The sequence below is a fragment of the Podarcis tiliguerta genome (genome assembly GCF_965153285.1).
Source record: "Podarcis tiliguerta genome assembly, chromosome: 2".
Lineage (NCBI taxonomy): Eukaryota > Metazoa > Chordata > Lepidosauria > Squamata > Lacertidae > Podarcis > Podarcis tiliguerta.
The window spans coordinates 10584303-10611138 of record NC_139535.1 but is presented as its reverse complement, the minus strand read 5'-3'; the positions used below and the strand labels follow the sequence as shown (position 1 = coordinate 10611138).

At 44.9% G+C, this 26836-nt stretch overlaps 2 protein-coding genes across 7 annotated transcripts in view; both read left to right on the top strand.

The window, feature by feature from the left end:
* LOC310670137 (uncharacterized protein) overlaps nt 1-26836 on the top strand; it is a 45694-nt gene that overhangs the window by 711 nt on the left and 18147 nt on the right. Inside the window, exons 1-4 of one of the 6 annotated variants that reach the window (XM_083424875.1) lie at nt 252-373; nt 1507-1887; nt 5145-5331; nt 7225-8758. The exons of 2 other annotated variants lie outside the window; for them this stretch is intronic. In XM_083424875.1, the coding sequence (XP_083281001.1) occupies nt 1522-1887; nt 5145-5331; nt 7225-8678 (2007 nt within the window). In that variant the 5' untranslated portion in view covers nt 252-373; nt 1507-1521 and the 3' untranslated portion in view covers nt 8679-8758. Of the gene's footprint in view, nt 1-251; nt 374-1506; nt 1888-5144; nt 5332-7224; nt 8759-26836 lie in introns of those variants that run through there. 3 more of the 6 variants (XM_083424874.1, XM_083424873.1, XM_083424876.1) reach the window with 3 other exon arrangements.
* LOC310672836 (uncharacterized protein) lies at nt 22234-25901 on the top strand (the record flags this gene model as incomplete). Its single annotated transcript, XM_083430492.1, has 3 exons — nt 22234-22711; nt 23064-23710; nt 25884-25901. Exons 2-3 carry the CDS (start codon nt 23120-23122, stop codon nt 25899-25901), a joined length of 609 nt encoding a protein of 202 aa, XP_083286618.1. The 5' UTR covers nt 22234-22711; nt 23064-23119.

The following is a 26836-nucleotide window of genomic DNA, read 5'->3' as shown; positions in this document are numbered from 1 at the left end:
GATGCATATAGTCGCTCACGGATCAGCGGCGTACCTGGGGCTTTTGCCACCCCTCTCCCTGTCCCTTATCAGGGAGCCCAGCCCATTTCGAAGGTCCTCCCCACGGCGGAGAGGGAAGGGGGGGGGAGGAAGAGCAGTGCAGCAGGGAGGTGCCCCTCTCACTCTGCAGCCCCCCTGACACCCTTTGCAATCCACTATTCCTGCCCCCCTTACTCTGACCGTGCCATTGATAAACCTATCGCCCTCCTTCATGAATTGGTCTGATCGCCTTTTAAAGCTCTCTTAGCCACCACCATCGCTGCATCTTGTGGCAATGATGTCCATCCGATTCATTTAGCAAGGAAATGGCTTCTTTTGCCTTCTCCACATCAAGGTACACTGTGCCTACACATGGAGGCTCTGTTGATCAGTCATGGCTAATAAAACAGCTAATAGAGCTATTCCCCGGAGAACGCATAGGAAAGCGTAGGATATTTTCCCAAGCTATCAAAGCTAGTGACCTCTTGTGTCTGGGTGTAAATAAGTGAGAGAGCCTTAAGCCTGTTTCGTTAAAGGTTTTATATTCCTCCTACAACTGAGTTTTCAGATTAAAGCTGAAAGTGGGTGCCAGTTTTGAGAATGCAGAGGAAAGGAGGATTCTTCAGAAGTGTGGCATATGGAAATGAACTAATGATAATAAAAACGTCGAAGACAGTATTGTAAAAGACTGAGGAAGGCGAGATTGAAATTAGCTATTCATGTTCAGATTATTACTCCTTCCATTTCTATACTGCTTCATATTTTTAAGGAAAAAAATATCAAAGCAATTAGAGAGAAATCTCATTGCAGTTTGTGTCCATAGGATGTTGAGAACATTAACTCTGAAGAATGTCTTCAGTCAAGAGAGTCTGTGACCATCAAATTTAAAATGTGTTGGAGTGAGTTCTTTGATTTTGTTGGTCAATATTCCTTTTGTCAGATTGTTTCTTAGGCTGTGCAGATACCATACATTTAAAGCACGTGGCTTCCCCCAGAGAACCACAGGACCTGTAGTTTATTGCTACAGCTCTCAACACCCCTAACAAACTGCAGCTGGCAGGATTTCTTGGGTGGAGCCATGTACTTTCAATGTTCGGTGGGTCTGTCGCAGCCTTAATCATATACAAAGACCTGTTGCTGCCTTTCCAACATGCTAGAAGTTGCAGCCAGGATCAGCATTCCCTGTCCACTGAACATGCTCAGTCCTCTCACTGGGTTGCTTTTGGATTTCCCTCCCTCTGCCTTGGTTCCCCCCCCCCTAAATATTATTTATACTTCCATAAACCTTGATGTTTCCCCCAGTCTTTGGATAACTTCCCCTTGTCCCTGGGTGGAGTCGTTTGGGTGACATAGTGATTGTCATTCACATCCTGAACATCAGAAATAGAAAGAGTAATAATATATTTCAAAAACTGGTTAATGGTTAAAAAATGTGCTTTTGTTTTTATTCTTGTGTTGTATTTTATTTTGTGTTTACTTCTTTTCCAGCAGGGTGGCGTAAAAATGGAAGAGCAGGGACCCAGGAGACCCATTCAGAGGGAGAGACTGGAGTGCAAAGGAAAGAAACCTCCTGCCGGCCAAGTTGGGACCACAAGGGATCTTCTTCCTCGGGCAGATTTCTGTCAAATCAAGCAGGAGCCAGAGGAGGGGCAGCCGCAGCAGCACTGGGAGGCCCAGAAGCAGGATTTCCTGAAGACGATGCAGCCCCCTCGTTCAGGGTGGGAAACCCCACAGGCTCCCAGTTCTCCCCACTCCGGGGATGGTGCCCTCTCCTTCAGGGGAGCTGCGGATGCCAGTCAGTGGCCCAGTGGGAGAGCAGGGGGGACAGACCAGACCCTGCTCCCAGACACTGAGGGGCTTCTGGGAAAGGTAAGTGCCCTCCTCTCACCTGGGTTTCCAGCACCTGGAGGTCACAGGTCCACTGCCTCTAGACATGGAGGTTCTGTTAGCTATGGTGGTGAATATTCCTCCTCCCTGCACTTTCTCTCTAATCCACTTTAAAAAGGCTTGCTGGACCAAACCTTACATGGGAGGTTTGTGATCATATCTCCTGCTATTCCCAGTTTACCTAAACAGCTGCAGGTGACTCTGAATTTTATCAGAGAAGAAGCTACGTCAGAAGAGGTGACCTTCCACCAACCCCCATTTTCCTCATCTAAATTGCCTCCATTTCCAAAACGCTCTTTGGTTTGGAGGTAAAAAAAAATTACTGAGGTAAAAATCTTGGCACGTCTTGCAGCCTCAGCAATCCCATGTGTAGTCGCATTAAATAAGACTGGCCTCCCTTGCAAGGTTATTCCAAGATTTATTAAGATAATGGCCAGGTTCAGATGACTGAATCACAGCCTGAAAAGCTGGGTTACAAATAGGCACAGTTTTTAATGCATTGCTGCAGCAAAGTTACACTGAAGCCTAAGTTGACCCAAGTTTAAAACCAAAAACTCTAGCCGCCACTGCAGTCTCCTGGCCCCCACAACCAGAATGCATCACTCCAGGAAGGACCCCCACCCAACCTTTAGTGAGAGAGGGCAAAAGAAAAGGACTCCGCATGGGTAGTTGCACAAATTTACCAGCTGTGGTCCTGCACTGACAGCAAGGCTAACAAACGGGAGTTGGGAATGTGCTGGGCCCGTATCTCCCTGCACCTTCCTCCTGACCTAATTTTTTTTTTAATGATATTTATTAAAGGTTTTATAATTACAAAAAAAGCAAAAGACAGTAAAAAAATTAGAAAACAATACATCAAAAATAAAAGAAAAAACAATACATCAACACAACAAGAAAAAACAAAAAGATTTTAAAAACACATCCATTTTCCATATCTTTATCTTTCATTGACTTATTTCCTCGACCTCCTCCCACCTCCCATTTTTGTATTCCAGTTAATAATTAAATCAGCAAATCCTTTCCATCTTTCACTGCTTTCTATCGTTTAGTTGTCTTCATTTATTTTAACCTTATCTTACCATCAGAATCTTAAAATTTATCTATACTTAAATCCTTATCATATTTCTACTAAAGTCATGTAATTTCATTCCACCATTTCCCAACATTCCTTAATTATGCTATATTACTCTGAATAAAATTTTAAAATTTTTCCCAATCTTCTTCCACCGTCTCTTCTCCCTGGTCTCGGATTTTGTCAGTCTTTTCTATCAGTTCCATATAGTCCATCAGCCTGGTGGCTCTTCTATCCGAGGCTCTTAACTCTTCTCCCTGTCCTGTCTGCAAATTTATTTTGATGCCCAAGATTAAGTCCCAAAGGGTTTCCATCTTAGCAGCTCCTTGATTCCGTCTCGGTAAGTTTGCCCATACTCCATATTCGAAGCTGTAATCCAAAAGATGTTCCAGGACATAATCCAAAGACCCTTTGAGGCTAAAGGGCTCCGCATCTCCAATCTCTCCCTCAGTGCCTCCCTCCATAGGGAAGTCTGCCCATCTTCCCTTCTTCGGTCCAAGCGAAGTACTATCTCTCCAAATCTGACACTCAAGCTCCATCACCTCTGAATTCAGCTTATGTCCATCAAATTGTTTCTGTGGGCCAAAACCTCCACTTGAGTTTCTTGAGATACAGAAGCAGTTTGTTCCATCCTCTTCTCCAGAGCTTGCCATTTCAAAATGAGTTCCTGAGTCACATCCTGAGTAGTTCCTGTAAAAATGTTCACTTTTTGTTCCAAATCAGTTATATTTTGTCCCAAATTGTCAATTTTCTTTACCGTCAAATCCGTCTTCTCATGTAGTTGTTCCAACAGAGCATTTATTTTGTAAAAAGCATTCACTAGAACTTCTTGTTTTGCCCTTATTATGCAAGGTCTTATCCAAGGCCGCTTATTTCACACAGTCCTTAGTTCTTAGTGGAAAGTTCCACTTCGCTATTGCAACAGTTTCAAAAGCTCCCTCTATAGGTAACAATTTCTATTTGTATCTGTCCTTATAATTCCAAGTCCAAATCCAATAACAAAGTTACCATTCAACTTTTCTCCTTTTTAAGTGCAAAGGAAACAATGCATAGGAGATATATCTCTTATTCAACTATCCATCAGGATGTATTCCATTCCCAGTTAATAATTTTCTCAAATCATCAATCTTATTGACAGCCCGATCCCAGGCTCGAAACAGTGGTAAATTATCTCGTCTCACTCACTCTCCTGCTCGTTTAAACAATCCACAAGTAATTCCCCCCTCTTCTCCTGCTTCCAAGGGGGTTTCAGTGTCTTAGATGATGAAAATTTAATATTTTATAAAATACTTTTCCCAGGCTTTAGCTTGCGACGTCTTTGCTTTGATCTGTTTACAAAATGGAAGGCGGACTTCCTGTTTAGACCTTCCCGTTTTAATACCAAAATACGATGTTTAAAAAATCCAGTTTTCTGTTTTACTTACAAGTAATTACTTAGAGTCCAAATGTCCACAGGAAAAGTCAGCGCTTTCTGACAACAGCATTGCGGCTTCACTCCCTGAAAGAAGCGGTTGATTCGATGTACCGCGCCGCTCACCCCACGTCGCTCCGGAGCCCCGAAACCGGGTCTCCCCGCGAGTAGGGGAGGCGCAAAAGGTACCGGCCGAATCCCAAGTCCACGGGCTTCTTCTGCCTGTGGTTTCTAATGGGTCTCCGCCTCGCCGTGGCGGTCAGACCCTAATTTTCAAGGAGCGGATTCCTCCCGATCGGAGGAAATCCGCCATTACCAGAAGCGCCAACCCGGAAGTCCCCTCCTGACCTAATTGTCCCAGCTTACCTCATGATTGGGCCGGCCCTGAGGGTAAACTGTGATGAAACCAGGCAGTCTCTTATAAGCCATAACCAACAAACTTTCCATTTTGCCCAAACCAGGAAACTACAGCTGCCAGCTTTAGAACAAGCTGGGATATTAAGCTAACTTCAAACTGTCCTTGGTCTATGGGATCTACTCTCAGGCCACTAATGTGCATACCATGCCAGCCTTAGGAAGGGAGGTGGGACAGGCAGGTGAAATGAATTGGCAACGTTGTTTGAAAATGGGTAGAGGCTCTTGGGGGAGGGGGTGCCCAATTGGGGCTTCTACAGGGGCAGCAGAATGTCTTGGGCAGGAGAATCCCTGCAGGGCCTCTCAGACTCCCTTGGCTTCTTCTTTTTCCCTCCCTCCCAGGAAGCTGCAACTTGCTCTGGATTCTGCACTCCTCAGGAAGCTGAACCTGCAAACCTAGCTGAGACTGAACCTGCAACCCTGGCCAGGATGGAAGGAGGAAGATGGACGGTTGACCTGGTCAGGCTGTCTCCCGCATCCCTCCCCACAACCTCTGAGCATTCCCTCCCAGGACCCTTGGAGAAATCTGGTGAGTTCCAGGGGAGAGGAGATGGGGACAGGGATAGATGGATGGTGGAGGGAGAAAGAGGAAAAGATGGAGAGGAGACAAATGGAAGGAAGTTCCTGACAGGAAGAAGGAAGGGGTGAGGCCTTCTCCAAAGCAGCTCTTTGTTTCTTGAATCCTTTTCCTAAAGTAGTGAGGGCAGATTTTCTTCCTCCAGGCTTTGAAATCTTAGGTGTTATTTCCACGGCAAGAATAATTGATGATAATGATGTTGCACACCAATCCTGAAAAACGGGTGAAGGGGAATGGAAATGCTTCCCATAACTATTTATAATTAATGCATTTAAATTGTTTCTGTTACTCTTATTTTTTATAGGCAGGGTCAGAATGATACATTCCACCAGCATCAAAACACAATAGATGCATACACCTCCCCAGTTTGGTGGGCTTAAGGGACAAAGGACCAGTTATCATGATACACGATTCCTGTGGCTGGAGGCTCTACACTTAGGATTGGACATATAAAGTCCAAGAGCGTCTGGTATTATAAGCACATTGTGTAAACTTGCCAATCTTACAAACTGGGGTTGTTTGTGAGGGAGGGAGTGAGTGAGTGGGATAATAATTTATAGCGCCCCTGTGTAATGGCTTTGTTCTCCCGCACAGACGCGAGACAACTCCAGTAGTAATTATCTCAGGTTTATTGCTCAAACTCATAAATCACTGTGGAGCTCAGTCTTCGGCCTGTTCATCCCAGCTTGCAGTTGCCGAGTCCTCCAGCAAAGAAGCCCCCACTTTCGCTTTCTTTTCCCCTCTTCTCGCAGATTCTCTCGAGCCTACGATTTTTTGGACAGGCTATTACTGGGGTCTCTGTGTCAGAGCTCAAACTGGAGCTAACAGTCTGTGCCCCCCCCGGCACCCCCTCTTCCTGCTCTTTGTTCTTTGCTCCTGCTGCAGCTTGGCTACTCCTCCCTGCTTCACATTACAACCGAATCACATCTCCTGCGTTCTCAGGCTCTGTCAGCGGAGCCACGAGAGGCTTGAGATTCACGCAGGTTACACCCTGTAATTTTGTCCGTCCCTAAGCTTCCGTGGAGATACTGTGGTACAGCCTTGGTGCAAATTTCAAAATAAGTACAGAAAGCCAACAAAGAGACTCAGAGGTTTATAGTGGCACCAGGTTTCCTGGTCAAGAGTCCACTTTGTCAGACTGCAGCCCACAAAAGCTTAGGGCATAATACATTTATTAGCTTTTAAGGGCTGCAAAAGATGAATCAACAGAAGCATAGTTCATCTATGGAATCCATCCTACAGGAGAAAGTGACAGCCAGCAACTTGGAGAGCTTGAAAAAAAGGATAAGACTGACGTCTCTGCTCTGCCCTCGTGGTCCAGGCAATAATGCTTCTTGATACTAGTTTCTGGAAAGCACACGAAGGCAGAGAAGACTCTTGTGCTCCAATCCTGCTTGCCGGTTTCCCACAGGCATCTGGTTGGCCTCTGTGAGAAGAGGGTGCTGGACTAGGTGGGCCTTTGCCTGATCCAGCAGGCTCTTCTTAGGTTCCAATATAGTGCAATATTTACATGTAGCACTTAAGTTTTATTTATTTCACAAGGGAAATACTGTTACTTGAGCCTGAGATAATTTCTTCACTTCAGAAACAAAAAATAGATGTGTCTAATAAGCCAGTTCCACCATAGATCTGTATTATAAAATGATGGTGCTTTATTAAGTGTGAATGGAGTGATCATGTGTTGCTCTTGCCATTATCTCATATTCATTCCTAAAAATTTGAAACCTAGAGAGGACAGTGGAGAATGAAGATGTTACAATGAGAGAGGTGCAGATTGGGATTGACATGTGTTCAGTTCCCTTTTTGTCTTTCTTTAAAGTCTAACAGGATTCTCTTTCCTCCCAGACTCCCAAACAGGTGAGGAAGATGACGGTCAGAATTCTATGGAGCCACATGTGAATTTATGGGGGAAAACAAAGAAGTTGAGGATACAACAACAAACTCAAAAAGGAGAGAAACTATTTGAATGTATGGAATGTGGAAAGGGCTTCAGTGATAGTGGATCACTTAGAATACACCAACGAACTCACACAGGGGAGAAACCATTTAAATGTATTGAATGTGGGAAAAGCTTCAGTAAAAGTGGGAAACTTAGAATACACCAACGAACTCACACAGGGGAGAAACCATTTAAATGTATTGAATGTGGAAAGAGCTTCAGTACAAGTGGAACCCTTAGAATACATCAACGAACTCACACAGGGGAGAAACCATTTAAATGTATTGAATGTGGGAAAAGCTTCAGTAACAATGGAGCACTTAGAATACATCAACGAACTCACACTGGGGAGAAACCATTTAAATGTATTGAATGTGGGAAAAGCTTCAGTAACAATGGAGTACTTAGAATACATCAACGAACTCACACTGGGGAGAAACCATTTAAATGTATTGAATGTGGGAAAAGCTTCACTCAATATGGAGTCCTTAGAATACATCAACGAACTCACACTGGGGAGAAACCATTTAAATGTATTGAATGTGGAAAAAGCTTCACTAAAAGTGGGAAACTTAGAATACATCAACGAACGCACACAGGGGAGAAACCATTTAAATGTATGGAATGTGAAAAGAGCTTCAGTACAAGTGAAAAACTTAGAATACATCAACGAACTCACACAGGGGAGAAACCATTTAAATGTATTGAATGTGGAAAGAGCTTCAGTACAAGTGGAGCACTTAGAATACATCAACGAACTCACACAGGGGAGAAACCATTTAAATGTATTGAATGTGGAAAAAGCTTCAGTACAAGTGGAACACTTAGAACACATCAACGAACTCACACAGGGGAGAAACCATTTAAATGTATTGAATGTGGAAAAAGCTTCAGTGAAAGTGAAAAACTTAGAATACATCAACGAACTCACACAGGGGAGAAACCATTTAAATGTATTGAATGTGGAAAGAGCTTCAGTACAAGTTGGAAACTTAGAAGACATCAACGAACTCACACAGGGGAGAAACCATTTAAATGTATTGAATGTGGAAAGAGCTTCAGTACAAGTGGAACCCTTAGAATACATCAACGAACTCACACAGGGGAGAAACCATTTAAATGTATTGAATGTGGAAAAAGCTTCAGTAAAAGTGGGAAACTTAGTATACATCAACGAACTCACACAGGGGAGAAACCATTTAAATGTATTGAATGTAGAAAGAGCTTCAGTACAAGTGGAACACTTAGAATACATCAACGAACTCACACAGGGGAGAAACCATTTAAATGTATTGAATGTGGAAATAGCTTCAGTACAAGTGGACACCTTAGAAGACATCAGCTAACTCACACACGATGAAAACTACAGGTGTATTGATTGTCAAAAGGGCTTCAGAGGGAGTGGAGACCTTAATATTCATTAGCAAATTCGCACTAGGCACCTGACCTTAAGTGGTTCATGTGTAATACGTTAAAAGGATCAGGATTGAAGGAGCAAGCATGTGTTTGAGTACAAAAGTGTTTTGTTCAAATCTGCCTAATTAGCAATGTTAATTTGTATCTGGGAGGGGGAAAAATGTGTATGAAGATTTTTCTAGAAGCTGCTTATTCATTTGTGTATTCACAGTGTGTATTTTGTTTAAACTACAGATTGAGGTTTGTGTTTTAACTCTTTCCCTAATGGTTGCAGTAACTGTTTAATGATGTGATAAAAGTATCTTAGATAAAGGGGAAAAGAGATACCTGCAAATGTGTTAACAAAAGTTGTAAGCAGAGGACATCTTTTGGAGTGTGTGCGTAAGTTACAGTTGTGTTTAGATTCTTGAATGGTCAGATGAAATGGGGGAGGATGAGGAGATTTCACCCCTCCCATATCCAAGAATCTCCTGATGTTCTCTGCTGATTCTTCAGAGAGGAGGGGCGGTTTTCCGCTCTCTACTTACTCCGCTCCAGCCTCACATCAAAGTGTCAGTCAGTGTGTCGGAGAGAGAGAGACTGAGTGTTAGAGATCGTGTGTATAGTTAAGGTTGCTGCTAAGAGCAGCTGCAGGCACTCAGTGCAGTTCAGCATTCATTTTCAGTTTAGCCCTCATTTAGCTCTGTAGATAGTTGTGTATTATAGTTGTAGATAGAATAAAGAAGATATTCTACAGAGCTGCGCTCTGAGTCATTTATGCTCTGCTATACTCTGCTGTGCGACGACTGTCTTGTGGAAGTGAATCCGGTGCTCACAACTCTAAGCTGTGAGTCCACAGCACTTTGACCTGTTCCTGTGCAGAAGGTGGTCTCTGGAAGTGCTACCCAGCTCGCCTAGCCCAGTCGGGGCTGAAGTGGATGAGTCCAGTTGGTAGCACTGGCTCAAGGGCGATGCTGACATTGTGATCGTATCTCTTGCTATTCTTACCTAAACAGCTGCAGGTGACTCTGAATTTTATCAGAGCAGAAGCTGTGTCAGAAGAGGTGACCTTCCACCAACCCCCGTTTTCCCCCTCTAAATTGCCTCCATTTCCAGAATGCTCTTTTCTCCCCACTGAGGTAAAAATCTTGGTACGTCCTGCAGCCTCAGCAATCCCAAGTGTAGTTGCATTAAATAAGACTGGCCTACCTTGCAAGGTTGTTGAAATATCTGTTTAGATAATGGCCAGGTTCAGATGACTGAATCACAGCCTGAAAAGCTGGGTTACAAATAAGCACAGTTTTTAATGCATTGCTGCAGCAAAGTTACGCTGAATCCTAAGTTGACCGAGTTTAAAACAAAAAACTCTAGCCACCACCACTGCAGTCTCCTGAACTCCACAACCAGAATGCATCACTCCATGAAGGACTCCCCCCCAGGGAGGCAAAAGAGAAGGACTCCGCATGGGTAGTTGCACAAATTTACCAGCTGTGGTTCTGCACTGGCAGCGAGGCTAACAAACAGGGGAGCTGGGAATGTGCTGATCCTGTATCTCCCTGCATCTGCCTCCTGACCTAATTGTCCCAGCTTACCTCATGATTGGGCCGGCCCTGAGGGTGAACTGTGATGAAACCAAGCAGTCGCTTATAAGCCATAACTAACAAACTTTCCATTTTGCCTAAACCAGGAAACTACAGCTGCCAGGTTTGGATCAAGCTGGGATATTAAGCTAACGTGACAAACTGTGCTTGGTCAAAAAGGAAACTCTGGTTGATCAGTGCCTCCATGCTTTGACTGTTCCCACTGATAGCAGCAAAAATAGGAAGCCCTGTTGCATTCGAAGGGGTTGTTTGGACAGAGTCTCTGATCAGCATGCCTAGCAGGACAGGCTTAAAAAGGTAAAGGGACCCCTGACCATTAGGTCCAGTCGTGACCGACTCTGGGGTTGCGGCACTCCTCTCGCTTTATTGTCTGAGGGAGCCGGCGTACACCTTCCGGGTTATGTGGCCAGCATGACTAAGCCGCTTTTTGCGAACCAGAGGAGTGCATGGGAACGCCGTTTACCTTCCCACCGGAGCGGGAAGACCTATTTATCTACTTGCACTTTGACGTTCTTTTGAACTGCTAGGTTGGCAGGAAGCAGGGACCGAGCAACGGAAGCTCACCCTGTCGTGGGGATTCGAACCACCGACCTTCTGATCGGCAAGTCCTAGGCTCTGTGGTTTAACCCACAGCGCCACCCGTGTCCCAGGACAGGCTTAGGAAGCAATTATTATTATTACTTGCAACATGCCTGTCTGACTGGGTTGCCTCTGCCCATCTGGGTAGCTTCCAACAAAATAAAAACCATCAAAAATTTCCTTGTAAAAGACTGCCATCGGAAGTTTTCCATTTTGTAGAAATGGCCTTCGGTTTTAAAGAATTGCCCTCTTTAAGGAATCACGTGGTGTAAACATGTAAGTTGTCCTCTAGGTCCAAACATACACAGACGCACACATAGTAGGAGCAAGCAGTGCTCTAAAGTGCTTATCTTGCAAACTTGCCATCTAAGTTGTTTACTCCTGACCAAAGTTCCTGTTTCCCTAAAGGACAGGAGGGGGAGCAGAGGAGAAAACGGATGGGATTGAAGGCTCTTTCTGCCTCTCTCCTCTGAGGACTCACACTGGGGAGAAACCATTTAAATGTATTGAATGTGGAAAGAGCTTCAGTGTTAGCGGGAAACTTAGAATACACCAACGAACTCACACGGGCGAGAAACAATTTAAATGTATTGAATGTGGAAAGAGCTTCAGTCGAAGTGGGACACTTAAAAGTCATCAGCGAAGTCATACAGGGGAGAAACCATTTAAATGTATGGAGTGCGGTAAGAGCTTCAGTCAAATTGGACACCTTAGAAGACATCAGCTAACACACACACAATGAAAACTACAGGTATATTGAATGTTGAAAGGGCTTCAGAGGGAGTGGAGACCTTAATATTCATCAGCAAATTCACACTAGGGAAACGATATAAATGTATGGAGTTTTCCACTCAGGGTTCACTACTTACATCAAGAAACTCATAAAGGGGGAAATCAGTTGTAAATGCATGGAATGACTTTTTAGTGTTTGTACTTAAATTTGTATACACATATAAATGTATTAAAGTAATGAAGGTTACATACAATAAACGTACAAAGTAAGTGGCAACTTGTTGCTAAATAAACAGGGAGAGAGTGTGAATCTGGAATGCTCAATGTGTGTATTGAATCTGTTGAGTTTTCAGGTCTGCCTTTCACTTCCAAAATGATGGCCTGCCTTTGTCTTGTTGATCAGCATTCCAGGTGCTCATTACTTGAACTTTGCATAATTTATTGAAGAGCTTTTTACTGATAGCATTTTCCAGCTGAATGAAAAGGTCTCTGTGTTAAATGTTCATTTGGTATTGCTTTTAAGACTCATCTCCTATTTTCTGTGCTCTTGTGTACCTGTTTTGAGCTGTTTTTATTAAATATTTTCTGCATTGGCTTTTGACCTGTGGAAGGTGACCAGTGAGGGTGTTTTTTTGTGTTCCTTAGTTCACAGAAACGTTTTAAAGAAATGTGAAATAATTAGGGCTAGGGGAGATTAGTGAAAGGGACTGAGGAGTGGGAGACTGATTTGTTGTGAATGTGGGAGGTGAAGAGGGAGAGAAGAGAAAGCTCCGTTATTTGGTCAGGGCTGTGGCTAAAGGCCTTGGTCCAGCTTTTCTGGGAATTGTAGTCTCAGGGTGTCCAATTGTAGTTGGCTGAGGAGGCTCAGAAACTTCTGAGAGGTTCCTCCCAGAACTACAGTTCCCAGAGTTCCTAGGAAGCGAAGATGGCTGTGAAGTCTCTGGACAGAGGTCAGCAACCTAAGGGCCATGGGCTGGTTCCGGCCTGAATGGGTTCTGGATCCGGCCCACGGAAGGTCCAGAAATCGCCTTATGGTTCTGATTCATATAGTTTGGGCTGCACCATTTTTCTCTCTCTTTTTCTCTTCCTGACGGCGGCGCCTCCTCCCTCCCTTCTGGCTTCTCCCCTGCCTTCCAGAGGAAAGGGGCTAGCCTTTGATTGGTGCCAGCAGCATTGTTTCCCTCTGATTGGTTGCAGATTTATTTCCTCCTCCTAGAGCCGAGAGGAAAGGGCCTGGGCTTTGTTTGTGTCAGTGTAGTTGCTCAATGGCCACCATTTAAGGCAGCCCCTCTCCGGCCGCAGTGAGTGGTTCCACTCTGAGATACCCTCCCAGGGTTCTGGAGTGTATGAAGCCTTCTTTCCCTGTTTTTGACTCTGCTACCGAAAGCATCTCCTCCAATACAGGACAGCGGAGAACATCCATCCTTCTCCATAAGGAACCGCTTGCTGCAGAAGGATGCATGTTGTCCGCGTTCCCATCTTGGAGGGGGAGACGCTTTTGGTAATGGAGTTAAAAACAGGGAAACAAGGCTTCGCACACCCCAGAACCCTGGGAGGGTCTTTCAGAACGGAACAGATATGCTGCGGCGCAGAACTGAGACCTTCGGAACTTTATTATTTTTTGGTTTAATCTTTGGATCATGTAGTAACGAGAGAATGTGCACGTGCGCTCCGTCCCTCGGCAAGGTTTGAGGACAGTGATCCGGCCCTCGACTTGAAAAGGTTGCTGACCCCTGTCTCTGGGTGTGCAAAAAAGAATTTGGAAGTGTTTGGAAGTGTTTGTTTTCATTCTTGGAGGCCATGCTATTTGGCAACCCTCTCTTTTTCAAGAGCTAACTTCAGGGCTATGAGAGCCTAAGGAGAAGCCTTTTGTTTGTTTTTAGTAAAAAAAAACCCTTCAAAATGTGACAAATGTTTGTGGGGGCTCCACCTGTTGTTGTTGCTGCTGCTGCTGAGGAGCAGTTCTCTGGATCTCAGCCCGAAATGTCTGCCTTGATGGTAGCAGGATGGGAGAAGTCAAGTGCCCAGAATCAAAAAGGAAAGTATTTCCTGCATCTTTCTTGAAGGAAATGGGTATTTCTGAAACCTCAGACAGAGTTCATGTTGACAGCATTGAAGCTGTTGCTCATTAACCAATTAATGTCATATTTATCACTTCTGATGAAAAGAGTCTACCCTTCAAAGACACAAGGCGGTATTTCCTACAATATAATGATGTCCTAAACAAACAATCAGACCCAGAAACTCCAGCAGGTGCAGAATGCCATGGCGAGGCTCCTTACGGGGTCCTTGCCATGGGATCACATGGATCAATACAATACAATAATCTTTATTGTCATTGTCCCATGTTGTTGTTGTTGTTTAGTCGTTCAGTCGTGTCCGACTCTTCGTGACCCCATGGACCAGAGCACGCCAGGCACTCCTGTCTTCCACTGCCACCCGCAGTTTGGTCAGATTCATGTTTGTAGCTTCGAGAACACTGTCTAACCATCTCGTCCTCTGTCGTCCCCTTCTCCTTGTACCCTCCATCTTTCCCAACATCAGGGTCTTTCCCAGTGAGTCTTCTCTTCTCATGAGGTGGCCAAAGTATTGGAGTCTCAGCTTCACGATCTGTCCTTCCAGTGAGCACTCAGGGCTGATTTCCTTAAGAATGGATGCATTTGATCTTCTTGCAGTCCATGGGACTTTCAAGAGTCTCCTCCAGCACCATAATTCAAAAGCGTCAATTCTTCAGCGATCAGCCTTCTTTATGGTCCAGCTCTCACTTCCATACATCACTACTGGGAAAACCATAGCTTTTACTATACGGACCTTTGTTGGCAAGGTGATGTCTCTACTTTTTAAAATGCTGTCTAGGTTTGTCATTGCTTTCCTCCCAAGAAGCAGGCGTCTCTTAATTTCGTGGCTGCTGTCACCATCTGCAGTGATCATGGAGCCCAAGAAAGTAAAATCTCTCACTGCCTCCATTTCCTCCCCTTCTATTTGCCAGGAGGTGATGGGACCAGTGGCCATGATCTTCGTTTTTTTGATGTTGAGCTTCAGACCATATTTTGCGCTCTCCTCTTTCACCCTCAATAAAAGGTTCTTTAATTCCTCCTCACTTTCTGCCATCAAGGTTGTGTCATCTGCATATCTGAGGTTGTTGATATTTCTTCCAGCAATCTTAATTCCGGCTAGGGATTCATCCAGCCCAGCCTTTCGCATGATGAATTCTGCATATAAGTTAAATAAGCAGGGAGACAGAATACAGCCTTGTCGTACTCCTTTCCCAATTTTGAACCAATCAGTTGTGCCATATCCAGTTCTAACTGTAGCTTCTTGTCCCACATAGAGATTTCTCAGGAGACAGATGAGGTGATCAGGCACTCCCATTTCTTTAAGAACTTGCCATAGTTTGCTGTGGTCGACACAGTCAAAGGCTTTTGCATAGTCAATGAAGCAGAAGTAGATGTCTTTCTGGAACTCTCTAGCTTTCTCCATAATCCAGCGCATGTTTGCAATTTGGTCTCTGGTTCCTCTGCCTCTTCTAAATCCAGCTTGCACTTCTGGGAGTTCTCGGTCCACATACTGCTTGAGCCTTCCTTGAAGAATTTTAAGCATAACCTTGCTAGCGTGTGAAATGAGTGCAATTGTGCGGTAGTTGGAGCATTCTTTAGCACTGCCCTTCTTTGGGATTGGGATGTAGACTGACCTTCTCCAATCCTCTGGCCACTGCTGAGTTTTCCAAACTTGCTGGCATATTGAGTGTAGCACCTTAACAGCATCATCTTTTAAAATTTTAAATAGTTCAGCTGGAATACCATCACTTCCACTGGCCTTGTTATTTGTAATGCTTTCTAAGGCCCATTTGACTTCACTCTCCAGGATGTCTGGTTCAAGGTCAGCAACCACACTACCTGGGGTGTACGAGGCATCCATATCTTTCTGGTATAATTCCTCTGTGTATTCTTGCCACCTCTTCTTGATGTCTTCTGCTTCTGTTAGGTCCTTACCACTTTTGTCCTTTATTATGGTAATCTTTGAACGAAATGTTCCTTTCATCTCTCCAGTTTTCTTGAACAGATCTCTGGTTCTTCCCATTCTGTTGTTTTCCTCTATTTCTTTGCATTGCTCATTTAAGAAGGCCTTCTTGTCTCTCCTTGCTATTTTTTGGAATTCTGCATTCAATTTCCTGTATCTTTCTCTATCATCCTCGCATTTTGCTTGCCTTCTCTCCCCCGCTATTTGTAAGGCCTCATTGGACAGCCACTTTGCTTTCTTGCATTTCCTTTTCATTGGGATGGTTTTCGTTGCTGCCTCCTGTATAATGTTTCGAGCCTCCATCCATAGTTCTTCAGGCACTCTGTCCAGCAAATCTAAATTCTTAAACCTGTTCCTCACTTCCACTGTGTATTCATAAGGGATTTGGTTTAGATTGTATCTTACCGGCCCAGTGGTTTTTCCTACTTTCTTCAGTTTAAGCTTGAATTTTGCTATAAGAAGCTGATGATCTGAGCCACAGTCAGCTCCAGGTCTTGTTTTTGCTGACTGTATAGAGCTTCTCCATCTTTGGCTGCAGAGAATATAATCAATCTGATTTCGATGCTGCCCATCTGGTGATGTCCATGTGTAGAGTCGTCTCTTGTGTTGTTGGAAAAGAGTGTTTGTGATGACCAGCTTGTTCTCTTGACAGAACTCTATTAGCCTTTGCCCTGCTTCGTTTTGAATTCCAAGACCAAATTTGCCAGTTGTTCCTTTTATCTCTTGATTCCCTACTTTAGCATTCCAATCTCCTATAATGAGAAGAACATCCTTCTTTGGTGTCACTTCTATAAGGTGCTGTAAGTCGTCATAGAATTGGTCAATTTCAGTTTCTTCAGCACCAGTAGTTGGTGCATAAACTTGGATTATTGTTATGTTAAAAGGTCTGCCTTGGATTCGTATCGAGATCATTCTATCATTTTTGAGATTGCATCCCAGTACAGCTTTCACCACTCTTTTGTTGACTATGAGGGCCACTCCATTTCTTTTGCGGGTTTCTTGCCTACAGTAGTAGATATGATGGTCATCCGAACTGAATTCGCCCATTCCCGTCCATTTTAGTTCACTGATGCCCAGAATGTCAATATTTATTCTTGCCATCTCATTTTTGACCACATCCAACTTACCCAGGTTCATGGTTCTTACATTCCAGGTTCCTATGCAATATTTTTCTTTACAGCATTGGACTTTCCTTTCACTTCCATGCATATCCACAACTGAGCGTCCTTTCGGCTTTGGCCCAGCCGCTTCATCAGCTCTGGATCTACTTGTACTTGTCCTCCGCTCTTCCCCAGTAGCATGTTGGACGCCTTCCGACCTGAGGGGCTCATCTTCCAGCGTCATAACTTTTATATGCCTGTTGTCTTTGTCCATGGAGTTTTCTTGGCAGGGATACTGGAGTGGCTTGCCGATTCCTGCTCCAGGTGGATCACGTTTGGTCAAAACTCTCCACTATGACCTGTTCATCTTGGGTGGCCCTGCACGGCATAGTTCATAGCTTCTCTGAGTTCTTCAAGCCCCTTCGCCATGGCAAGGCAGTGATCCATGAAGGGCCATTGTCCCATACAGAACAACAAAATTGAAAAAATCTGCATCAGACATTCAAAAACCAACAAATCTGCTATCCCAGCCTGGTTAACCCCCTAGAAACACTGATTCCCATAATTAAATACAATATACTCACCTAGAGACTACCTTAAAAGTAAAGTAAAGGTACCCCTGCCCGTACGGGCCAGTCTTGACAGACTCTAGGGTTGTGCGCCCATCTCACTCAAAGAGGCCGGGGGCCAGCGCTGTCCGAAGACACTTCTGGGTCACGTGGCCAGCATGACATCGCTACTCTGGTGAGCCAGAGCCGCACACGGAAACGCCGTTTACCTTCCCGCTAGTAAGCGGTCCCTATTTATCTACTTGCACCCGAGAGTGCTTTCGAACTGCTAGGTTGGCAGGCGCTGGGACCGAACAGCGGGAGCGCACCCCGCCGCGGGGATTCGAAACTACCTTACATTGCGTTTAAAACCAAAATCGCATTTGGATAGAAACTGTTTTTCAGTTTCATCCAGTGCTTTACCAACAGCACTGGCTCCTGGTGGAGTACAGGGTCAGTTTTTAAGGTGTTGGTTTTGACCTGTAAAGCCCTATGTGGCCTAGGACCCACGTAACTACAGGACCGCCTCTCCTGGTATGCCCCACGGAGGACTTTAAGGTCCACAAATGACAACACTTTGGAGGTCCCAAATACAGGTATTACTGGACAGAGCCAATCGTCTTCCACCCCCCATGCAATTATGGTGTTTTTAAAAATGTGGGGCTTTATTCCGTGAGTACTCAAACATCCACAACATTCCCCAACTGTTCAAAGTATGGCACTTACTGTAACAATTCCATGCTGAGTACCTGCACCTTTATTGCATTAAAAGCAAGCACTGAAAAAAAGGGGGGGCTTCTTAAATTTATTGCTTTATTTTTCACGACAGAAAACGAAGCAAAGCACTCCCCTTCTGTCCTTACAAATTAAAATTGCCCTCCACTTTTTGTCAGTACTTCCCACGAAGAATATTTATTTCACATCCGTAGTGTACATTCAGCACGTATTGAAAGTACATGGTTCCCCCCAAAAGATTCATGGGATGGGTTGCATGTGAGGAATTCTTTGGCACTTAGTCTGTCCGGCAGCTGCCGCTGCTGCAAGTCCCTGTTCAATGTTCCTGTGTCTCTGTGTCTGTGAGGAGAATACAGGACACTGCAAAAGACCCTGTGTGTAATGAATGTGCAATAAGCCAGAGAGAGAGGCTTCCCTCCCTATAATGTAAACAGGGAAACTTCTGTCCAGGAGATGGGGGGGGGGGTTGCCCCTTCAGCAGACATCATACACACACATACACACACCAACTAACAAAATCAACACAATCACTTCTGCAAATGTCCCCACAAAACACTTCATTAGTTTTTCCTACCTATTCAAAGGGCCTCTGCTGCACATAACAATTCACTGATAAATGTATCTATGTACTGGCTCACTGGGAAATCTTCAGAAATTCATATAGAATCACTTGAGTGTCGGATTTACACCATTCCAACGTTCTTCTGTTCAGGAAGGAAATGGCTGCCAAGGGAGGAGCTGGGGACATGAGTGAGGGCAGCCATAATCTCTAAAGTGTGATCCCATGTACTCAGCAGCCCCTCTGCCTGAGTGATATAATCTCTCGCATCCTGATACCTGAGTGTGGGACAGGTAGCCATTCCAGAAACAATAGCAAACCCAGATCAAGACAAAAGGGTGTGATTAACTGGGCTGGGAAACAGGGACATGTAAATACCTCTTTTGCATCGCTTGATGAGTGTATGGTGGAGGTCAATGGAAGGGTGGGGCAAGCCCTGATGCTCAGGTTTCTGTCACCAGACCCTCCCAATTTGTGATGTAATTTGTAATGTATCCATGATGTAATTTTAGGGGTGTTGTGGGTATCTCTGTAAAACTGATCAGAGTGGGAGCCATCCTTTGGTCTGGGCTTCCTTCCTGGTGGCGGGTGGAAGTCCTGTTGCAATAGTTTTTTAACAATAAAGATCAGGCCTCCTGGCTGCTGTTTTGCTCCTATATTCCTGGCTGGTGTTTTTGTTTGGTAATCCAGGTGAGCCCAAGGATTTTTCTATAACAAGACCCTTGAACTTGCTCCTTAAAATGCAATCTGAACAAAACTGGTGAAGCAGTGAGGACAATATATTCTTGCAAGAGCTGGGAGCCAAAGCAGGCACAGTCCAGCTGGGGCAAAGAATGAGCTTATATTCCCCATGCACACGTTCCCTCCCTCCCTCTTCCCATTGGTTGGGTGCTACAAGGTTTTCCTTCCCCCAATTATGAAATAACAGACAAGAGGCTGAGCGTGGGGAGAAACTTCTCCTTCCTCCTCTGAGTTGCTTCCACTTCCGGCTTCACCAGCAGAGATAAAATTGGGGCCTGCAAAGGAGGGAGGGAGGGGAGGAGGCGGGAAGCGGGGCTGCATGGTGCGGAGGAGGGGGCTTCTTCCTAATTAAGCCTCCTAATTAAGCGCCCTCACTCCCTGCCTCCCACACGGGGGCTCCCATTCACGCCCCCATTGCCTGGGATTTCGGGTGAGTGCAAAGGCAATGGCTTGGAAGAAGGGGCTTTGCGCGGGGGTCCAGGATGAGAAGCCCCGGGACGGGGAGAAGAGAAGGGCGGAAAGGGAGCTGTTTCCTTAAAGGGGGCCTTGAAGGGGGGGGGGAGAAGCTTCCTCCTGCAGGGATCTGGTGGAAAGGGAGTTGCAGGGAAGGAGGCGGGCAAGGGGAGAGGGGGGGGGATTGCTGGCCAGGATCGACTTAATAATAGTATTAATTTTAATTTCAATATTTATACCCCAGCCTCTGTGTCCTGCTTCCTTCCTTCCTTAGGCAACAGGCGAAAGCCTTTCTCTTCTCCCAGGGGTTTGGCTCATTAAACAATCTATGGACTTCACGACTGCATTGGGAGGGGGGAGGGTTGACGTTTTTATTTCTTACTCTGCTATGCATCTCTCTGTTTTTCTACTGTAAGCTGCCCTGTGATCTTTGGAGGAAGGGCAGTATAGGAATGGAAAGAATAGCAGTAAAAATAGGTTTTAAAGAAGTGCCCACTTTAAGATGCCACGTGGTGTGAACGTGTATGTTTTCCTCTAGGTCCAAACACATAGTAAGAGCAAGCAGTGCTCCAAAGTGCTTCTCTTGTGAACTTGCCATATAAGTTGTTTACTCCTGATCAAAGCTCCTGTTTCCCAAAAGGAATGGGGGGGGGGTCTCCTCACCACTTTTAACCCCCCCACTCCCACCACATGGAAGGCAGAGGACTTGTTCATTCACAATCCCAGTGTTTACCATGTGTGTATCTGAAGTGAACCAGGTGCTGCCGCTCCTTCCCCTCTCACTGGGCTGCAGAGGAGGAAAGGGATGGGATTGAAGGCTCTTCCTGCCTCTCTCCCCTGAGCAAGAAGAGCAAAGGGTGTTTGCAGGGGAGGAAGACAGAGGAGGAGGCGGCAGCGAGGGCAGAGGGAGCAGTGGGCGGATCCACCGCCTCTCCCAGGGGGTCCTGATGCAAGCAAGGGGCTTCCTTCTTCTCCATGCAAGGGCCACCCATGTATTCAGAGCAGTCCTTTGCAGATTAACTCTTAAGTTCCAAGGGACCTACTCTCAGGCCACTAATGTGCGTACCATCCCAGCCTTAGGAAGGGAGGTGGGACAGGCAGGTGAAAGAAATTGCCGAAGGTGTTTGAAAATGGGTGGGGGCTCTTGGGAAGGGGGTGCCCAATTGGGGCTTCTCCAGGGGCAGCAGAATGTCTTGGGCAGGAGAATCCCTGCAGGGGCTCTCAGACTCCCTTGGCTTCTTCTTCCCTCCCTGCCAGGAAGCTGCAACTTGCTCTGGATTCTGCGCTCTTCAGGAAGCTGAACCTGCAAACCTAGCTGAGACTGAACCTGCAACCCTGGCCAGGATGGAAGGAGGAAGATGGACAGGTGACTTGGTCAGGCTGTCTCCCGCATCCCTCCCCACAACCTCTGAGCATTCCCTCCCAGGACCCTTGGAGAAATCTGGTGAGTTCCAGGGGAGAGGAGATGGGGACAGGGATAGATGGATGGTGGAGGGACAAAGAGGAAAAGATGGAGAGGAGACAAATGGAAGGAAGTTCCTGAACGTAAGAAGGAAGGGGTGAGGCCTTCTCCAAAGCAGCTTTTCTTCCTCCAGGCTTTTAAATCTTAGATGTTATTTCCCCAGCAGGAATAATTGATGATAATGATGTGGCACACCAATCCTGAAAAACGGGTGAAGGGGAATGGAAATGCTTCCCATAATTATTTATAATTAATGTATTTAAATTGTTTCTATTACTCTTATTTTTTATAGACAGGGTCAGAGTGATACATTCCACCAGCATCAAAACACAATAAATGCATACACCTCCCCAGTTTGGTGGGCTTAAGGGACAAAGGACCCGTTATCATGATACACAATTCCTGTGGCTGGAGGCTCTACACTTAGGATTGGGCATATAAAGTCCAAGAGTGTCTGGTATTATAAGGAAATTGTGAAAATATTACTGACTGGGGTTGTTTCTGAGAGTGAGTGAGTGGGATAATAATTTTAGCTCCCTTGTGTAATGGCTTGGTTCTCCCGCACAGATGCGAGACAACTCCAGTAGTAATTGTCTCAGGTTTATTGGTCAAACTCATAAATCACTGTGGAGCTCAGTCTTCGGCCTGTTCATCCCAGCTTGCAGTTGCCGAGTCCTCCAGCAAAGAAGCCCCCACTTTCGCTTTCCTTTTCCCTCTTCTTGCAGATTCTCTCGAGCCTACGATTTTTTGGACAGGCTATTACTGGGGTCTCTGTGTCAGAGCTCAAACTGGAGCTAACAGTGCGTGGTCCCCCCCCCCCCCCGGCCTCTCCTCTTCCTAATCTCTGTTCTTTGTTCCTGCTGCAGCTTGGCTGCTCCTCCCTGCTTCACATTACAACCGAATCACATCTCCTGCGTTCTCAGGCTCTGTCAGCAGAGCCACGAGAGGCTTGAGATTCACAGAGCTGAAACCCTGTAATTTTGTCCGTCCCTAAGCTTCCGTGGAGATATTGTGCTACAACCTTGGTCCAAATTTCAAAATAAGTACACAAAGCTAACAAAGAGACTCAGAAGTTTATAGTGGCACCAGGTTTCCTGGTCAAGAGTCCACTTTGTCAGACTGCAGCCCACAAAAGCTTAGTCCATAATACATTTATCAGCTTTTAAGGGCTGCAAAAGATGAATAAACAGAAGCATAGTTCATCTATGGAATCCATCCTACAGGAGACAGTGACAGCCAGCAATATGGATAGCTTGAAAAAAAGGATAAGAGTGACGTCTCTGCTCTGCCCTCGTGGTCCTAGGCAATAATGCTTCTTGATACTAGTGTCTGGAAAGCACACGAAGGCAGAGAAGACTCTTGTGCTCCAGTCCTGCTTGCCGGTTTCCCACAGGCATCTGGTTGGCCTCTGTGCGAAGAGGATGCTGGACTAGGTGGGCCTTTGCCTGATCCAGCAGGCTCTTCTTAGGTTCCAATATAGTGCAATATTTTTACAGTTACATGTAGCACTTAAGTTTTATTTATTTCACAAGCGAGATACTGTTACTTGCGCCTGGGATCATTTCTTCACTTGAAAAGGAAAAATACAGAGATGTGTCTAATAAGCCAATTTCACCATAGATCTGTATTATAAAATGATGGTGCTTTCTTAAGTTTGAATGGAGTGATCATGTGTTGCTCTTGCCACTATCTCATCAGCTTTCGTAAAATTAGGAACCTAGAGTGGACAGTGGAGAATGAAGATGTTACCATGAGAGAAGGTGCAGATTGGGATTGACATGTGTTCAGTTCCCTTTTTGTCTTTCTTGAAAGTATAACAGGATTCTCTTTCCTCCCAGACTCCCAAACAGGTGAGGAAGATGAAGGTCAGAATTCTATGGAGCCACATGTGAATTTATGCGAAAGAACAAAGAAATTGAGGATACAACAAACTCAAAAAGGAGAGAAACTATTTGAATTTACGGCATGTGGAAATAGCTTCAGTGAAAGTGGAAAACTTCGACTACATCAACGAACTCATACGGGGGAGAAACGATTTGAATGTTTTGAATGTGGAAAGAGTTTCAGCAAAAGTGGAACACTTAGAGTACACCAACGAACTCACACAGGGGAGAAACCATTTAAATGTATTGAATGTGGAAAGAGCTACAGTGAAAGTGGAGCACTTAGAATACATCAACGAACTCATACGGGGGAGAAACTATTTGAATGTTTTGAATGTGGAAAGAGCTTCAATGAAAGTCGAACACTTAGAAGACACCAACGAACTCACACGGGGGAGAAACCATTTAAATGTATTGAATGTGAAAAGAGCTTCAGTCGGAGTGGAACACTTAGAAGACATCAACGAACTCACACAGGGGAGAAACCATTTGAATGTATGGTGTGCGGTAGGGGCTTCAGTCAAAGTGGTGCACTTAGAATACATCAACGAACTCACACAGGGGAGAAACCATTTAAATGTACTGTATGTAGAAAGAGCTTCATTGAAAGTGGAACACTTAGAATACACCAACGAACTCACACGGGAGAAAAACCATTTAAATGTATTGAATGTGGAAAAAGCTTCAGTCGTAGTGCAACACTTAGAATACATCAACGAACTCACACGGGAGAGAAACCTTTTGAATGTTTTGAGTGTGGAAAGAGTTTCAGCAAAAGTGGAACTCTTAGAATACACCAACGAACTCACATGGGAGAGAAACCATTTAAATGTATTGAATGTGGAAAGAGCTTCAGTGATAGTGGATCACTTAGAATACATCAACGAATTCACACGGGAGAGAAACCATTTGAATGTTTTGAGTGTGGAAAGAGTTTCAGCAAAAGTGGAACTCTTAGAATACACCAACGAACTCACACGGGGGAGAAACCATTTAAATGTATTGAATGTGGAAAGAGCTTCAGTCATTATGGAAACCTTAGAATACATCAACGAACTCACACAGGGGAGAAACCATTTAAATGTATTGATTGTGGAAAGAGCTTCTGTACAAGTGGGAAACTTAGAATACACCAACAAACTCACACAGGGGAGAAAATATTTAGATGCATTGAATGTGGAAAGAGTTTCAGCAAAATCGGAGCACTTAGAATACATCAACGAACTCACACGGGGGAGAAACCATTTAAATGTATGGAATGTGGAAAGAGCTTCAGTGAAAGTGGGAAACTTAGAAGACACCAACAAACTCACACAGGGGAAAAACCACTTTAATTAACTTTAATAAACCGCATAGGTGTTTTTTACCTTTCCTTCTATGCTTCCTTGCAATCCTGACAAAATCAAACCACGCCAATGCTTTCAGCCCCAGAAGAGGAGCTCCCCTTGGTGTCAAGGGAGGGGGAGTTCAAGGGAGCATCTAGAGCCTACCATCCGTTCTGTCGCTGGGCCCTTCCCCTCCTGTCTCTGCCATCCCTTGGCCACTCCTCACTCCACAGCAGGAGACTGGATCTGTCTGTGATGGTGAGATGTCCTGGCTGGTTGATGGACCACTTCCTGTTTCCTGGAGCTCCATCCTTCTTTCTCATGCAAGGTGGAGTCATGTGAATCAATTCATCAGATGTGTTCAAAATAGTAGGGAAAATTTATGGTTGACAGCACCTTGGGACAGTTTTGACAGGAATTCGGGGAACTGGGAATATTTTTAGCTCCATCAGGGTTGATGGATCAGCAAATAGCTAAAGATTAAGGGGCGGGAATCCGGCCTTCTTTCTCGTGTGACAGATAACAGACTCCACAGTTCTTAAAGCTGACCATTTGCTGCCTCCCAAAATGATGCTTAAGCCTCTCCCCCCCCCAAAAAAAAAGACCAACTCCTCAAACATGGCAGCTGTTCTTCTCAAACGGGCCAATATAAGGTTCATTTGGCAAGTTTGTTGTTGTTTAGTTATTTAGTCGTGTCCGACTCTTCGTGACCCCATGGACCAGAGCATGCCGGGCACTCCTGTCTTCCACTGCCTCCCGCAGCTTGGTCAAACTCATGCTGGTAGCTTTGAGAACACTGTCCAACCATCTAGTCCTCTGTCGTCTCCTTCTCCTTGTGCCCTCCATCTTTCCCAACATCAGGGTCTTTTCCAGGGAGTCTTCTCTTCTCATGAGGTGGCCAAAGTATTGGAGCCTCAGCTTCACAATCTGTCCTTCCACTGAGCACTCAGGCCTGATTTCCTTCAGAATGGAGAGGTTTGATCTTCTTGAAGTCCATGGGACTCTCAAGAGTCTCCTCCAGCACCATAATTCAAAAGCATCAATTCTTTGGCGATCAGCCTTCTTTATGGTCCAGCTCTCACTTCCATACATCACTACTGGGAAAACCATAGCTTTTACTATACGGACCTTTGTTGGCAAGGTGATGTCTCTGCTTTTTAAGATGCTGTCTAGGTTTGTCATTGCTTTTCTCCCAAGAAGCAGGCGCTTTTTAATTTTGTGACTGCTGTCACCATCAGCAGTGATCATTGAGTCCAAGAAAGTAAAATCTCTCATTGCCTCCATTTCTTCCCCTTCTATTTGCCAGGAGGTGATGGGCCCAGTGGCCATGATCTTTGTTTTTTTGATGTTGAGCTTCAGACCATATTTTGCGCTCTCCTTTTTCACCCTCATTAAGAGGTTCTTTAATTCCTCCTCACTTTCTGCCATCAAGGTTGTGGCATCTGCATAACTGAGGTTGTTGATATTTCTTCCAGCAATCTTAATTCTGGTTTGGGATTCAGTCAGTCCAGCCTTTCGCATGATGAATGCTGCATATAAGTTAAATAAGCGGGGAGATAATATACAGCCTTGTATACTCTTTCCCAATTTTGAACCAATCAGTTGTTTCATATCCAGTCCCACATAGCTTCTTGTCCCACATAGATATTTCTCATGTTATGGAAATTTGGGGGGAGGGAGCACATCTTTAAAGTTGTTAAATGTTACAAATATTATGCCTGAATGTATCCTTTCAACTTAACAGCTCAGGGAACTTACCTAGCTGTAAAAATAATATAAAATCAACTCCTTTGCCAGTTTCCTCCGTTCCAAACCTATTTTACCCTTGAAAAAGGACTCCAGGAAGTGTCCAGGGGTGACAATTGCTGAGCTGGGCCAAGGAAAGCCTAATCCCATCAGCAAACTTGCCAAGGGACCAGACATGCAAAGGAAGTTCTATTGTACTTTGGGTGATGGGACTTATACCTGAGTCTTGCCTGACATGTCTGCTTATGCTAATCTTGTACCAAAGACTTGTATGGACATGTTTGCCAAGATTAAACTAGTGTAACCCCTGTCTACCCCTCCCATTTTGTGACATGTCAGTGATGTAACAATGATATAGCAATGATGCTCTACAAACTGTATTCTGGGATATGGTGGGGAAGTTTTAAAAGTCTTTCTCACCCTATCCTCGGGGTTCAAAATTCCTCTTTGAACTTGTTGCACAATAAACTTTGGTCTACAGCTATTTGCTCCAGTTGGTGGCTGGACTCCTTTCTTTATTCCGCAAGGGACCCGCAACGAGCTTCCTTTATTCCGCAAGGGACCCGCGACGAGTCACCGACAAGCTGGATGACTGAGCAGCCTCACACCTAGATTTTTCCGTAACACACAGGAGACAGA